The following is a 17466-nucleotide window of genomic DNA, read 5'->3' as shown; positions in this document are numbered from 1 at the left end:
TAATTAGATAAAAAAGTTTTTAGATTCACTTACCTTTAGTTGTAAAAAGTATTTCCACCCAGTAGTTATTTTTTTTTCAAAATCTTTACCGACAACGAGGGTGAGCGATCTGAAAAAAAATTCCACATTTTGGCTAGCGAGGCTTACGACAAGGTGACGTCACAAAGAGGAAAGGCAATGCGGCTTTTCGTTGGACTGGTTCAGGGTCACGAGATCTCTCTTACTAACCACGTGATAGAAAAAGTCTCCAATCCCATTTGTCAAAAGCTTCAACGGTCAAAATTTGAAAAGTTATTTTTAGTGGCGGATCTACTTATGTAGAAAAATGGTGTATCTCATTTTTTATGCGGATTAAGTATTTTTTAAGCTTTCCTCAAGGGTAGAAAGTAAATTAATTGTTATTATGGAAGGTGATTAGCTGAAGATAGGCACGGTTTTAATTATATCCTATTTTAATACGAATTACGAAGAAGTCGAGAATTTTACAAGTGTACACTGCAGTGACTGCCACCCTGTTCTCGGATTTCCATTGTTAAAATTCAACTTCTTTGTTTGGTGACATTTGTCGTGTAAGTTTTAACTTTATTATAAAGTTCTCGCGTAGTTTTTAAATTTAAAAAAAATTTAAGCCAAATTTTCTCGAAGTCGCGGTAAAATGACCCCTACCAGCATAAAAAGGCGACCTTTTAACCAATCTATTAAACGTTTGAGCAATCAAAGCTTCAAAAGTTTTAACGCGAGTTCGGCGGAGAGTTCCGGTAACATTAAAGTTGTAGTCAGGGTTAGACCCTTAAATTCCGCTGAAGTTGCAGCAAACACTAGATCAATATTGGAAGTTCCTGAAAGGCAAGCTATCAATATACCGTGTTGTTGGCGCGTTTGTTTAAACCCCTTTTCCTATTGCATTGTACCCTAGAACTTTGCTAGTTTTTGATCCTGTTGAACAAAATGACGAATTCTTCTTTCGCGGTGTCGAACAATTACCAAGGAGAGACCTAGCTAAAAAGGCCAATCGTAATCAGACATTTGTATTTGACCGGGTATTTGATGGGAGCTGCCCCAATCAAACTGTCTTTGAGGAAACCACTTTACCTATTATTGATTGTCTTATGAATGGGTTTAACTGTTCAGGTAATACCGAGCTATAGAATGGGGTAGTGTGTGGTATTGGTTTTAAATTTATTGTACTTCAGTCTTTGCTTATGGCGCAACTGGGGCTGGGAAAACCCATACAATGTTAGGCAATGCTGAAAACCCAGGAATATCCTTCCTTATGGCTATGGAAATGTTCACAAGAGTAGGTTTAGTGGAGGACAAGGAATGCGAGATATCAGTGTCATATTTAGAGGTATTATTAGAGTCTAACCATGGGTTCTTAGAACAATAAACAAATTGGTTTGCCTACTCAGGTCTACAATGAAACTATTAAAGACTTATTGGTACCATCAGTCCCTTTAAATATCTGGGAAGATAGTTTTGGGGTTGAAGTGCGGGGGTTGTCCATGCACAAACCCAAAGATGCTGAAGAGCTTTTGCAATTCTTGGGTCGTGGCAATAAAAATCGTACCCAACACCCGACCGACGCCAATGCCGAATCATCCCGCTCACACGCAGTGTTTCAAATTCATTTGAAACAAAAAGACAAAATTCCTGGGCCAAATGAACGTATTAAAATGGGCAAAATGAGTTTGGTGGATTTGGCTGGGTCTGAACGTGCCACAGCTATGAAAAGTCATAGCAAAGCTCGTCTGATGGAAGGGGCTAACATAAATCAATCCCTTTTGGCACTAGGAAGTTGTATTAATGCCCTAGCTGATAAGAAGGTATTGCTTATTGATTTAAGGGTAATTCTCTTAATGAATGTAGTTACCATTTATTTCTTTTTCTTCTTGCCAACCTAGAAAGGAAACCACGTCCCATATCGAAACAGTAAATTAACCCGGATTTTAAAGGACAGTTTAGGGGGAAACTGCGTAACAGTTATGATTGCGGCTGTTAGGTACTTCGATCTTAACCCAAACTAATTAGTAATAGGCTTAATTAACGTAATTATCCATAGCCCTTCGTCACTGACCTACGAGGACACGCATAACACGTTAAAATACGCAGCTAGAGCCAAGGAAATCAAACTAGACTTAAAACGCTATACCTATAGCGTCGAGTCCCATGTCTCTCAATACAAAGAGATTATCGAGGCTCAACAACTTGAAATTGCCCAGTTGAAAATGAAGTTGAAAACCTACGAGGAGGAGAGCACAATTTCCATAAACGAAACGACGTCTGCATTCTCTTGTCAATGTTCGCTAATGGATTATGATCAAAATAATCCTGAGAAAGTCGCGACTACCTCTGGTCCGACTCTGGTGAATGAAACACCAAAATTAACCGAATTAGATCCCGATTTCGTCATAGCTCTGGACGCATTATTTGTAGAGCAAATTAAGATAAGGACAAAAATGATGAATTGTGAAAGTGATGCCAAGCTCTTGTTGGTAAATTAGAACTTAGTCTCTAAGTAGTTCGGAAGTAAAAGTAGTTCTTCCTTAATGTTTTTGTCGTTTTCTCTTAGCTTAAGCGGCATTTTAAAGAACAATCCCACGAACAAGTTCAATCGTTAACATGGGAACAACTAAATCAAACGAGGGTAAATTAAAATTACAAAAACTAATCAACATCTTAGAACTTCATCTTTTTTTCTTTATAGAGCGCCCAAAGAATGTTAAGCGTTTCAAAGGGTTTGCGAAAAACGGAAAATAGGTGTATAAACGCAGAGGCTATTTTCGCTGAGAAGTTGGAAGCAATTCAGCAAAGCATTGCTAATCTACTTGAGGAGAAATGTGGCATTGACGCCTTTGGAAACAACTCCTTACGTAGATATATCGACAACAAGAGAATGGAAGTCGAGATTGCGTGTTTGAACGTTCAAACGCAACATATTAACAAATTGTTTAAGCTGCAATTAAATGATAGTTCTTCGAATTTAAAACTGGCCATTAACGCCTTGCAGTTGGTCAAAGATCAACAGTTGCTTCTAATGGTTCACGGACGGTTAACTGATGATCTGAAAGAAAAATATGAAAATCTTCTGGATCAGGTAACGCGTCTACTCTTCCTGTTCTACCAACAAAATAACAATTGTTTATATTCTTTACACATATTTTTTTTCCTCCGCTGTTTAGGTTAACGTACCGAAGGAAGTAATGTGGGCCGATTGGGCCAACTTTAACCCCGAACCAGATGAATTTATAAAAAACTATATGATGCTTAAAGTCTATAAGTTCACCAGGGAGTCCATCTCCCCTTGGAATCGTCAACCTCAGTCGGGACTCCGTTGTAATCCTAGCTTTCAATCGAATGATCAGGAAATGGAGGACAAGAAAGAGGAAACGACTCCGCCGGTAATGAGTATCTCCCCGGTTGAAGGTGGAGGAGGTTTAAGTTCCGTACGTCTTCCGCCACGTGGCAAATGCGGGTCGCCCTTTTCACTTCAATGCAAAGGAAAACCTTTAGCACGATCTTTGGATGATACGTTTGATTGTGAAGCTAATAAAAATACGCCGGTTCCTCCTTCCGTTGTTGATGTTAGTGATGAAAATGAGGACAAAAGAACACCAACTGATTTTCCTGGAAAGGTTAATACAACGTTAACCTATGACGTGTCTCCTCTTATTGAACAAATGAACCAAAAAGATACGCCTCCATCACCTGGTAAGTTAAACCATTGCGTGTTAACGATTAATGTTGAAGTAAAACATTACACATAAAAGTATAATCAGGGATAGATTTAATTTTAGGAGTAGGAATGGAGAACGGTGGTTAGTATTTACTTCAGTCCGACTCATAGACCACCCAGTATAGAGCCCCTCCCTCCAACGCGTAACGAAAAGTTTAAATTATCTTATTGGCTGCTCACTTAAACTACGTTTTGATGACGTTGTTGACGGAGACGGCGAAAAATAGTGACGTAATTCCTTTTTACCTCTGTCGCTTTGACCCGCCGCCTCTTCTTTTTATACCCCCCCCCCTCCGTCCTGTGGAAGGGGGTCCGGGACTTTGACGCGCGCCCACCCACATTACTCTGTTCTCCATTCCTACTTCTAAAATTAAATTTATCCCTGGTATAACATACCTTAATTAAAAGAACGGAGTTTTTCGAAATATAAAAGGAATTAAATAATATTAATTATATTTTGGTTTTAGTTTATACCTCTGATTATTTAGAGATGATGAAGAAACTGAATTCTACCCCTCCGTCGCCTAAAATACTGAAGAGGTTCACGCAAGGCAATCAGAAACCCGTCCCAGAAATTAATGTTCAATCCGTGCATCCAATGGTCAGATCTAAATTAAATGGTGCCGGAGTTTCGACCCCTAATCTGAATGATAATGCGGAAGTTTCCCCTAATCCGATAAGTAAGCAATTGTTCTATTGTTCTGGTTTGGTTTTCATTTGCCTGGTTTTTTGGAAATTTGGTTTGCTTTTGGAGTTATTAATGTTTCTGTTGGTGTTGCTTGTGATTTTAATTAGCTTTTATTAGATTGCGTGACTTTTAATTGATTTGTTTTTGAATAAATTTTATCTTTATTTGGTTTAATTTATTCGGCCGTTTTTTTTCTTTCGTTTTGTTTTTTTTTAGGGACCAGGACAACTTTCCAACAACCTACCAGCGCTTCTAAGAATCGCGCCATGTTCCGAAAAATCCACCCAACTGGAGCCCCCCCTGCTGCAGCCTCATCTGGAATGGCTTTAAGAAGTGCCTCTATCTTAATCTCCAGGTTACAAAAATTGAAGTAAGTACTCTTCGGTTTTCATTATTTTGGGTTTGGGTTTATTGGGGAGGGTTTTTTTAATTTTGATATGGTAAAAAAAATCCCCATCGCGCAGGTTTACTGTTGTTGTATGTCTAGTAAGAATTAAATTAGATATTCCGTGGTTCTATTGGTTCTACCCAATAGGAAGCTAACAGCTGGCTAGGGGGAAGAGATAGTTTGACGTCACGCAGCCCCTCTCTGGTGGAATTTTTGCGCGTAGAATACTGTTACCAACCGTTAGGGGGGATGAAACTCCAGTAAGAGATAGAAGGGTGTGACGTTTTAGGGGGAAAGAACTGTTAGCTCCCTATAGAGCAAAAGGTAGGCAACCCTCAGTATCGGGACATACAGGGGGGCGCACTCTCATGATGCAAAAATACTACTGCGCAGGCGCCAAGATGCCATATGGAAGGCTAAGTTTCACCCCCCCGGTGTCTTTCCCCTCTTTGTTAAATCGAGTTGGTCTATTTTCGTGGGGCTCTTGCTAATATTTTCATGAGTTAGGTCATCGATGTCTATAATTTTTCTACTATTTAATATATCTATGGTTGGGTTTAATCTCGCGGCTAAATAAGAAACAACAACGCGATAAATGAATTAAATGAAGGCATACCAAAGTTTTTGGGGTCCAAATTCTTCCATGTTCCATCTTCGTTCTATTATATCCAATGGTAACAAGCCCTCCTTTGAGTCCTTCTTTCTAAAACGGAAAGTTTCGAAGGTGAACAGAAATTAAATTCCCACGTGTATAACTCCTCGGAGGTAGTTGCGCGTGAGAGCCATATCGACCCTGGTGGCCCTGGCCGTCATAGTTACCTTCCCCCTTCTATCTTTGACACTCCTTATACGACCTCTTCTAACTGGTGTTATCAATGCGTACAATTTTCAGGCTTTTAGAGCAAAATTACTAGTAATGTAGTTCAGCGGGGAGTACTAAATACTTTCAATGCTTTGTATGGTGGTATACTTTGGTTTTTGGTTCTTGGAATTGCCTATGAATCATCATGCTAAAAGGGGGTTGATTTTATGGTGCAAACTGTTTAAGAATAACAACGTGGTATTAACTTGAACGTTAAGTGTCCGTATGTCGTCGCTAAATTAGAGTTACAAGTAGAGATTGTACTACTGTAAGGGCGTTATAGAAATATATTTTAAAGAATTTTTGGATTTAATTGGAAGGGGTTGGGGGTTTTGCTATGCATTGACATTTACATTGACGTCATGAAAATTTACCGCAGAATGGTATTTTCTTTGTCGCCTGTAATATAATAGACACTCCCATTAAATCCCGAAGAGAAGGCGCAAGTCAGCGTGTAGTGATTATTCGGGACATCGTCTGGCGTTGCCTCTTGGTTGGCGCCAGAGAAATAACCTAACATGGTGGTCTCCCGCCTTTGTAATTAACGGAGTAGTCTATAATAAAACGAGAACGAGATTTTAAAAGCTTTAAATTATTATTATTATTTTTTTTTTTTTGAAGAGGAAGAAAATCTAAATCCTCTACAACTTCAAACATAATTTCCATGCACGGAGACTTGACTTTTGCGTCACCTAGTGATGTAGGCCTCTGTGTAACAACAGAAGCCTGGCCTACATCTCGTTACGGAAATATTAATTATAATACCAAGAAATAAATGTAGTTAATTAAACAACTTTTACGTCTTATGTAAATAGCCTTTCTTCTGTAAAATAGTCCACTAAAAAATTAGTTTTAGAATTTGTAAAGAAGAAAAAACCACCTAAATGTATTTTGTGTTTTTATTATCGCCTACACGACCCCCCAAAATTAGTTCCGTATTTTTGTAAAATGTCCAAATGAATTAATAATAATAATAATATTGCTCGGCTTTCTCTGATCTCAATGATCTAAAGCGTGTTGTTTTAATAATAATAATAATAATAATAATAATAATAATAATAATAATTAATATCGTGTCTCTTAAATAACAAAAGAAATGTATATATAATTTTAATTAATCAACTTGTAACTTGTATTTTAATGATTGTATTTTAATGAGAGGAAATAAGTGGCTTTTATTAGTTTTAGTATGTTTTAGTAAATAAAATTGAATTGCGCAAGTGACAATGTATAGCGTTTTTTTAAACTTAATTCCATCACAATGCGACAATTACTTTACCAATATTTTTTCCTTCAAACATATAGTGGAAATAACAAAGATGTTAAGTCGTTTTTGGGTATTTTTTTTTTTTGGTATTATCATAAGCAGGGATAGATTTAATTTTAGAAGTATGAATGGAGAATGGTTAGTATTTACTTCAGTCCGACTCGTAGACCACCCAGTATAGAGCCCTCCCTCCAACACGTAACGAAAAGTTTAAATTTTCTTATTGGCTCACTTATGGTATAGGCGTAGTTAATTTTCGACTTACTTCAGCGGCTCTAACGACTGATTCAAGTCCTATAAATTCACCTTCTTTACTTCGGGAACCATTTTCTTTTTTAACTTTTATTTTGTCGGCCCTTTGCATGGTTGACAGGATTGCAAAGCATGATGGGATGTATTCCATGTGATGTAATAACATGAAACCATTTAGCGATAACGAGTTTAGTAGTAACTGTAATGGTGGGGGTTAATTTTGATTTTATTAGTTTAAAGGCCAACTTCCAGCGAATTGAAAGCGGATAAGCATAGAGCCTAATAATGGATAATTTACCGGTTTTCGAACACCCGCTGGGGCAAAAGTTGGCAGGGTTCCAGCTAACTCAAGATGAACAATAGAGAGTGTTCTTCAGGGGAAAGCAAAAATTCGGGAGGAAAAAAAGGATTTCAATTGCACCTATTTCAGTTAGTTGGAAGACTTCCAACTTTTGCCCCAGCGGGTGTTCGAAAATCGGCACGGTCGCGCGATCCATTGTTAGTCTCGATGCTCATCGGTTTCAGTTTCGCTAGAACCCTTTTCGCTGCTGGAAGTCGGCCTTTAATGGGTGGTTGTAATTGTAATTCAACTTGCTCTGCGTGGGAAAGAATCAATTTTTACCTCTCCGAGAGGTTCTGTAACGATCGTGTCTGTCTGTCTGTGTGTGTCTGTCTGTCTGTTGTTACACCCACGTGACCACGTTCGCAGTTTCCAAATCGGAGCAAACGTGTTCGCCATTTCCGAACTGCTTTCACAGTCACGGAAATGGCTCCTCCACTTGAGTTCTCACATCACCATCTTCTGGTCTTTGTCCATCCCACACGGACACCAGTCTGTACTTACTGGCTTCTAATCACCACCATCTTTTGATCTTCGTCCATCCCACATGGACACCAGTCTGTACATACTGGCTTCTAATCACCACCATCTTCTGGTCTTCGTCCATTCCACTTGGACACCAGTCTGTACATACTGTCTTCTAATCACCACCATCTTCTGGTCTTTGTCCATCCCACTTGGACACCAGTCTGTACATTCTGGCTTCTAAACACCACCATCTACTGGTCTTCCGTCTATTCCACATAGACACCAATCTGTCTTCTACTCCATTATCATCGTTTGGTTTTAGGATATACGCGGCGATCAGCATGGGTTACGAGAAACGTCTAGCCTCCCTAAGGTGGGATCGCCACCAAAGGTTTTCGCAATTGCGCTTTTTCCTTACTATTATAATGGAAACGAATCGTATATATACCCCAAAATTTGAAGAAAGCGGGCAAGAGGGGTACCCTTCACTTTAAACGTCAATATTCGCAAAGTTTGAGATGATAATAGGTATAACTTTGTTTTAAACGATTTAACTATTATTAATGTTAATTATTGAAGATTAAAATAATTAAAAATAATTATATTTATTTAAATATTAAAGATAATCTTGTTTCTCAACTCAAAATTAATACGGAAAGAGTTAAAAAACAGTCTATGTTTTTACCTCTCCGAGTGACGATGACGTCACGGAGAGGTATTGCACTGGACGTGTCTGTCTGTGTGTCTTTCTGTCTGTCAGACCTTACGTGACCGCGTTCGCAGTTTACAAATCGGAGCAAACAAATACCCGATTTCCGGAACGCGTTCGCGGTTCACGGAAAGTTGGCCATTCATCTGCCAACACCAGTCTTTACTAACTAAGCCTTCTAATGACCACAATCTGCTAGTCTTTGTCCATCCCACATGGACACTAGCCTGTTTTTGATGGCTCGTAAGCACCACCATCTTCTGTTCTTCGTCAATCCCACATTGACACCAGCTTCTATGCACCACCATCTTCAGGTCTTTGTTCATTCCGGCTTCTTCTCCATCGTTATCGTTTGGTTTTAAGATATACGCGGCGATCGGCTAGGGTTACGAGAAACGTCTAGCCTCCCAATGGCAGGGCTTCCACCATCGGTTCACGCGAATGCGTTTTTATCTATTATTATAATGGAAACGAATCGTATATATACCCCATAATTTGAAGAAAGCGTTCAAGAGGGGTACCCTTCACTTTAAACGTCAATATTAGCAAAGTTTCGAAAGATAATAGGAACAACTTTATTTTAAACGATTTAACTATTTTTAAAGTTATTTACTGGCGATTAAAATAATTAATATCATTTATATTTAATTAATTATTTAAGATAAACTTATTTCTATGTAATGACACAAGTGAGAGTTTATATAGAACGAGTAATGAAGATTGCATCCGAATCGAAACACTACACGCATATCAAAGTTAATATAAAGCGAGTAGGATGAAAAGATCTCTTACAAAACGATAACATTTCGTTTTGGCAGAATATTAAATGGAAATACTTAAATATTTTTCGGCATTACGATTCTTTTAGTAGTTGTGTAGCTATAAAGATCTGTTTCATCTCAATATGCCAAGAACACATTTTGATATTAACATTTAAAATTTGGTGTTTACTTTTTAATTCATCTTTACTACATTTATATATAGTGTAAACGTAACTTTTAGCTTCATTAAATAATTAGGATGTTAATACTTCAACTCTCCTTAATATTCCCTTTTTCCATAATATAAAGTGAATATGTGGAAGTATTTTTCGTAATTATGATGCATTTAGTACTTTTGTAGCTTTAAAGCTCTGTTTCATTTTGATATTCCAAAGAGTTTTTTTAATATTGTTATTTGAAATGGCTGTTTATATATTACTTAAGCTATACTACATCTGTATATAGAATAATCCTTGGTTTAGTCATTTCATGAAGAAAACTAAGACCTAGACTCCGGCGGGTATATTAAGTATCATCCGTAATAGGCTTAGTGAAACAAAGAGTAAATAATTGAGGAGGCCTGAGGTGAAGTAAACTTTGGGCTTTGATTTTCGTGTCTGAAATGAAGAGGCATCAACAGATCAGAGTGAGCCGAAAGTTAAATACACTATTAAATAATCAGGTTAAGATTTTATAATAGAAGAAAAGATCATGGTGGCAATTAGAATAGTAAAAGGGCTAATGGTAAACGGGTAGTAGCTACAGACTTTTTATTCTCTTTATAGTGCGCATTGACTATTAGTGCGTCTAGCTACAATTTAGCTTTGGTGTTTTTTAACGTTAACATTCATGTTGGCAAACTAAGAATATTGTTGAGGTGAGACGAGACGATAGTGTTTACACTGCAAACCAGTTGTGAATGTAGCTATCAGAATATACGGTAAACAGCTGAAGCGAAGACTTCATTTCCTGATCTTTTCCCCATTGACTGATATCCATGTGTCCAAGATTTATCCTTATTGGATGTAAAATGTCGTCTGCTTTACTGTATTATTCTCTATGCTTGGAATACTGCTTCAATATTTCGTAAATTTTTACTTCAAAAAAGAGAAATAATTCCAAATAAGTTTGTAGTAGTAGACCTCTTGACTCGGAGAGGTAATATTTTGGTTTTCCCAACTTGTTTTATTTATGTAAAAATTAGATTAAACTATAAATTTGATAAATCAAATGACAGGAAAGAAAAAATGGTCTTCGAAGACACAAAAAAACCGTTTACGTTTGCTAGGCCTTGCCAGAAAAACCATACAATTCAAACTGCGTCGTCTGCATGGGGTGACAAAGTTCTACGTTTTGACGTCTGAGGGCGCCACATGGCGACACTATTTGAAAACGCCCGGTTTTGCTTACCTTTCATATCCAGGGGTTATTAATCTGAGCTGATAGCGAGAAGATATTGTCACCGAATTTATGTAAAATGCAATAAGGAATAAGGATAGTTCAGAAAAGGATTAAGAACTTCAAATATCATTAGACATGTTGATTGATATTTAGTGGCAACTAGTTGAAAAACTGTGATAAGAAATAAAAGTTAACTGTTATGGATTGTTATATGCTACTTTTTCCTACAGTAAAAAATTCAAAATCAATTAGAATTTATTTTTGTCTTTACGCGCTTTTTATTCTCACCATTTTAGAAATTTAATTTATAGTGGAACCGGTAAAATAATTATTAATGAGAGGGTCACTGGTCCCAGGGACCAGTTTAATAATTCCAACATGAGGGGTCGCTGGTCCCGAGGACCACTTACAAAATTCACCTTATTTCCAACCCTGGTGTGGGACAGATCGAGATCATGACCTTTTAAGCTGTCGTCTGCATCAGTTTCGGCTCCGAAATGGTCGGAAAGTGAGAGAACTCGGAACAGTTTGACGTTAACGACGTTTGTGAGGCGGAACTTTCTCTAACTGTAACTAAAGTCGACGATTTAGAAGCAGGGAGGAAAGGGAGATGCCGCGTGAATAGCGCGAGGTGTCTCTCTTTTGGGTGGGGGAAGTAAATTTCCCAGCCAACGGGGGTAGTATCGCCCGGGCCACCGCGAGCTCTACAGCGCAAAATCCAAATTTTTTTATCTCATGTAGCAACTATTCGTGATGTCACTTCGCGCATGCCCAATGATCCACCGAATGACCCAGGGAGAGAGAGAACATAGTATTTCATACCCCCGTTTTCAACCCCTTCCCGCTAGATACGAGTTCTGTTAGCATTAGGCGGCTTCTCCCTTTCCTCCCTGTTAGAAGTTAGTGTAGCTCGAAATTCAGCGAATGCTATAATAATTTCGAGAAAAGATGACGTTACCTCTAGGTTACCTCCCCTAAAACCCTAAGCCTTTGCATAGGGATACTGATGTTTTGTTTTTGTATAACTTTGGTGAAGAGTGGAAGGAATTAAATTTTTACTCCACCCTGTGAGAATAGAGTGCAGTCAGAAGCGCCGGTGTGACGTCACCCATGCTGTTTTCCCTTAAAGAAAAAACGGTAACTGTCATGGCCGCCCATTGCTAAAGGCAGACTCGTGACGTTTAACCTTGGATCTGACGTCACAACTGACAGCACTCTATAGTAATATCGAGTTTTTAACGGAAAGCAAGTCTCGCCTTTTTACCTCTCCGAGTGACGTATGTCACGGATAGGTATTACACCGGCCGTGTCTGTTTGTCTGTCTGTCACGCCCCACGTGACCGCGTTCGCAGTTTGCGTATCGGAGCAAACGTGTTCCCAATTTCCGGACTGCATTGACAGTTCACGGAAATTTGGGTTTGTCTCCTCTGGCTATTCTACTTGAGTTCCAACACCACCAGCTTTGGTTTTCGTCCACTCCACATGGACACTAGTCTGTACTTGCTAGCTTCCTAGCACAAACATCTTCTGAGCTTCTATGCACCACCATCTTCTGTTTTTCGTCAATTCCACATTGACACCAGCTTCTATGCACCACCATCTTCCACATGGACGCCAGTCAGTCCATTCAGGCTTCTTTTCCTTCGTCACCGTTTGGTTTCAAGATATACGCGGCGATCGGCTAGGGTTACGAGAAACGTCTAGCCTCCCAATGGCAGGGCTTCCACCATCGGTTCACGCGAATGCGTTTTTATCTATTATTATAATGGAAACGAATCGTATATATATCCCAAAATTTGAAAAAAGCGGGCAAGAGGGGTACCCTTCACTTTAAACGTCAATATTAGCAAAGTTTCGAAAGATAATAGGAACAACTTTATTTTAAACGATTTAACTATTTTTAAAGTTATTTACTGGCGATTAAAATAATTAATATCATTTATATTTAATTAATTATTTAAGATAAACTTATTTCTATGTACTGACACAAGTGAGAGTTAATATAGAACGAGTAATGAAGATTGCATCTGAATCGAAACACTACACGCATATCAAAGTTAATATAAAGCGAGTAGGATGAAAAGATCTCTTACAAAACGATAACATTTCGTTTTGGCAGAATATTAAATGGAAATATTTAAATATTTTTCGGCATTACGATTCTTTTAGTAGTTGTGTAGCTATAAAGCTCTGTTTCATCTCAATATTCCAAGAACACATTTTGATATTAACATTTAAAATTTGGTGTTTACTTTTTAATTCATCTTTACTACATTTATATATAGTGTAAACGTAACTTTTAGCTTCATTAAATAATTAGGATGTTAATACTTCAACTCTCCATACGTGTTGAAACGACTGGGTCTATGAGATAAGATAACCTAGATTTTAACCAGAATTGACCTTGTTTCATGTCCTCTTATAGGAGGTCTTAACGGTTCAGAGTGAGCCGAAAGTTAAATACACATTTAAGTGATAGATATTAGGTCCTCATTAGAATCATTGAGGATACGCAGGAAATTATTAAACGCTTTAAACTTTATAAATGATCATTGCAATATCTCGCCGGTTAGAACTATGTATTTCCGGTTTGTCTCATTGGCTGGCGGACCGGTGTTTGGAAAGTAAATTCGTCTCGGCTCGGAGAGGTTTATTTTGGCTTCCCAACTTGATTTTTAGAAACGTAATCCTTGGTCTACTTGTTCAGACGACGTATCATGTTTACATTCGGGTTCACCGCGCATAGGTCGCGGGAGTCGCGGCGCAGGTCGCAAAATACGTCAAATAAATTATGCATGACGTCAACGGTGACGGTTTCTACACCGCTCCCCTTTCAGTCAGACACCCAGGCCCATAAAATGGCCTCTTAAGGATTCCAAGTAGTAAATCCATGAATTCATTTACTAACATGAATGTCTTTCTGGCTTACCATACATCGCCTCTTACTCGGCAGTAGGAGGAGCCTATTTAAAAAAAAGATGTGGCGAACGGGAAGTAGCGATCAGCTGACAGCTGTTATCTTTAAAGCAGACGACGCGTTTTAACAGTAGGCAATAGGCATAGGCTTAGCAACGAAACTCGCGTGTTATACGTTTATCGTGGTTTTAGGTGTTATATTTTGGTATTTTGTTTATTAATTTTGATGTTCATGTTATGAGTTAAATGTTAACAACTAAATTACGTGAGTAAAACGACAACCCGATACCAAAGAACTGTCTGCTTAATAACAAACGGTAAGACACGCCCGAAAGAAGAAGAATTTCCGGTATGGTTCCTATTGGATATAAAATTTACGTCACACGAGTGGCGCGAAAATTTGGCTCCTCCTATCGCTTTTTGAGAGTGGACTACAGGGGAATGCATAACATGAACATTCATGTTAGTAAATGAATTCATGGTAAATCTATGTATTCCTGATATACCAAACAAAATCCCTGACTTTTTAGGGAAAACTTTTAAATCCCTGACTATTTCCCCTAATTTTCATATCCCTGACTTATCCAGGTTTTCCAGGTTCCGTACGAACCCTGAACCAAATAAGTAACATTAAACATTAAGTGCATGTTTCATCCAGACAACTGGACTTGATGCAGTTTGGGGTGCCTAAAATACCTTTAAGTATAGATGCCACCTAAGACCATTTAACACTGTGTTTAATGGTCTTAGGATGCCACGACCCTTTCAACACTTACAAAAGTGCCTGGTGATGGGTAAATGAACAACTAAAAAAATAACTAACATGTGAAACTAACATGACGACAATGAACAACAAGATTGACAGCAGATACCTTAGGGCAAAAATCAATTTGAAAGGTCATACCATTTTTCCATTTTGGTTTAAAATATTGGTGATTTAAAAAACTCCACGCTTTCAGTCTCTGCGATATTTAGCGTAACTTGATTGAATTTAATGCACTATGGGCCTTGCTCAGAAGTTGAACGTACTATTTAAGACAATAACCCCCATTCCTAAAAAGAATGCTTTCAAATTTAGTTCATCTTTTTCGCAACATTTGTAAAAAATAAAATAAAACTGACACATTTAAGTCATTTAATAAAACTAATAGGTTTTTATTGATAGCTTAGTTACATATTAAGAATAATGAATGGGTAATTTAATTTAGTTAATTCATTTAAAGCAAAACAGTTTTAAATTTTAACGTAGGCATAGGTTAGTTACATATTAAGAATAATAAAAGGGTAATTTAATTTTGTTAATTCATTAAAGGCAAAATAGTATTAAAATTTAACGTTAGGCTTATGTTGTATACAGAATTTGATAGTTTACGTCTCATAAGCATTTTTCAGTTAGGGGTATCTTGGTTGAATACAGATTTTATAAAGCTTGAATTGCAACTAAAATCGCGCGGTGTAGGCCTAATTGGTGATAAAAAATCAATCATATCATATTTGGGTAGAGACTCGTTCATAATATCTTCATCTAAGCTACTAATTAAATCCGTTGACTTCCGTCTGTTTTTAATTCCTTCATCCAATACGAAACTACACGGATTATCAAATGAATTGTTCATTTCCTTGATACATGTAGGGGCTATGGCTATTTTTCTGAATGGTTTTTATTATTTTAGTAACTTTCGGTGTTTCGTCTCTTTTTAAGGCGTTTGTTTCCCAGTTTTTAGGCGTAATTGTTGAAGAAGCCGAAGCTAAATTGTGAGAAGCGTTTCTTGAAGGGGAATCTCCCAATTTGTTTCGCGATTTAAACACCTCAGCCTCTTCTTCAACGCATTCTGAAGCGGATTTTGTAGCATTGAGCTTCTTCGCAAAAAGGTTTCGAACCTTAATTTGGCTTTCTCTTAAGATGGGGATTTTCGTGGTTTGTTTCAGTGTTGATTTGGGAGTGACATCCATATTTAAATCTGTATTGGTAGATTTTGTTTCATCTTCACGTTTATTAGCAATTTGCAATTCGGAGCTGCATCCAACATCGCAATCTTTACGCAAGAGTTGATGCTTATCAGTTCCTTTTTCAATTGGAGTAAATCTCAAAGATCCTGTCCATAGATTGTCTCTTCTAGCCTTGCCTTTGAAATTAGGGGTCATCCTCATTATATTGAGTTTGGGACTTCCTTCGGTCTGAGAATTTTGGTACTTTTCTAGTTCTTGAATTGCAGCTTGCACTTTAGGGAGAAAGTAAAATTCTATCCTGTTCTCAATTTCAATTAGGCTCTTATAATTGCTTCTATGAGATTCTTCAAAAACGTCAACGGGTGCGTGGGTTAGAGTCTGCTGTGGTTGAAAATTTTGGACTATATTTTTAAGCAATTCGTGGTAAGACTGAAACGCAATTGCTACAGTCTTTAACAAATTTTCCAATTGGAGAATTTCGCCTTTGTATATTTGATCAACTGAAGCGGCTCCAAATTGCATTCCATGCTTTTGAATGAATTCTTTAGATGGTTTGATAAGATTTTCTTTACCAGCATCAAATATGTTGGAAGTTTGAGTTGGACCCAAAATATTTTCTAGAGTTATTCCAGTTGTTCGAGCCAAGACGGATTGTTTATATACTCCTGACCATAACTCCCTTAATTTCTTAAGCTCTTCTTCGCATTGTTTTATCACGGCTTTTTTTAAAATATATCTGGATATATTCTTCCTTAGTTGGTGATTTTGTTCAACTAGAACTTGGATGTGGGATGTGAAGGCATTACGCCTGCCCTGTGCTGTTGCCTCTCTAGATTTGTAAATGTTTACGTAACGTTGCGTAGAAGACGCCAAAATATCATAGTAAGAGCTAGTAAATTCCGTGTTTAACAATTTCGTATAGCGTATCGAGAGCTTTTGCTGCCCATATTCTTCAATAAACCTTTTCGTTAAGGCAACTCTAGCAACTGCCATATACAAATGGTAAAATTTGTCAAGATGAGGAGACAAAAGTAGAGAAGATGTAAAGGTGGGAAAATGCGACCCTTCTTTCTGACTCAAAGTTGTCAACCATGACAAACTCTTGCTCTTCCTTTTTCCCCGGAATTAAATCTTCCGAGCACTTTCTCGTGTCCAAGATAGAGAATAAAAAGAAACTAATTACCTGGTATATGTTACTTTTGGGTACTTGAAACATACTCCGCTTGATAATACCAGGGATGAACAACTTTTCACGCCAAGTACTTTGCTCAATTCCGAGAATGGCAAGCATATCGTAAAAAGTATCACGCAGGGCGCGGCTTTGAACATTTCGCGTTGACATTATTTACTGTGAATTTGTGATTAAAAATTAAACATAAATAGGGCTTTATAACAGATCACCGAGATCATCAGGCAATGACAACTGACAAATAAGTTGAGAATAATAATTCAGTGTTGCCGAACCGCAAACTGCCATATCGGTAGATTTCGCTTCTAAAAATCGGTAGACAGACAGAAACAAGACGGCCCAAGGGCTCGTAATAGTAGCCATATCGTACGAGTGAATAGCCTCTCTATACCCTACCCTAATGAGTGGATAACCCCTCTATAGAGTTATTTCAGTGGGGGAAAGGAGTTTGAAATTTTTCGTCTGCTTACAAAAAACCAAGGAGTATACATTTTCAATTTTTACCAACAGCATGAGGGTCGCCATTTTGTGCAGTTTTTTCT

At 37.8% G+C, this 17466-nt stretch overlaps 1 protein-coding gene across 1 annotated transcript; it reads left to right on the top strand.

Annotated features, from left to right (window-relative positions):
• The first annotated feature begins 655 nt into the window (after positions 1-655).
• On the top strand, positions 656-4795 carry LOC149691201 (uncharacterized). The gene is made up of 11 exons (XM_089869492.1): positions 656-846; positions 917-1131; positions 1194-1348; positions 1410-1823; positions 1902-1999; positions 2060-2492; positions 2570-2644; positions 2705-3094; positions 3180-3708; positions 4201-4413; positions 4638-4795. Exons 1-11 carry the CDS (start codon positions 656-658, stop codon positions 4793-4795), a joined length of 2871 nt encoding a protein of 956 aa, XP_089725618.1.
• The last annotated feature ends 12671 nt before the right edge of the window (positions 4796-17466 follow it).

This window comes from Phalangium opilio, unplaced genomic scaffold (assembly GCF_054372755.1).
Source record: "Phalangium opilio isolate 3A_F unplaced genomic scaffold, DU_Popi_V2 ptg000026l_1, whole genome shotgun sequence".
Classification (NCBI taxonomy): Eukaryota; Metazoa; Arthropoda; class Arachnida; order Opiliones; family Phalangiidae; genus Phalangium; species Phalangium opilio.
This window is presented reverse-complemented; position numbering and strand designations above follow the sequence as displayed.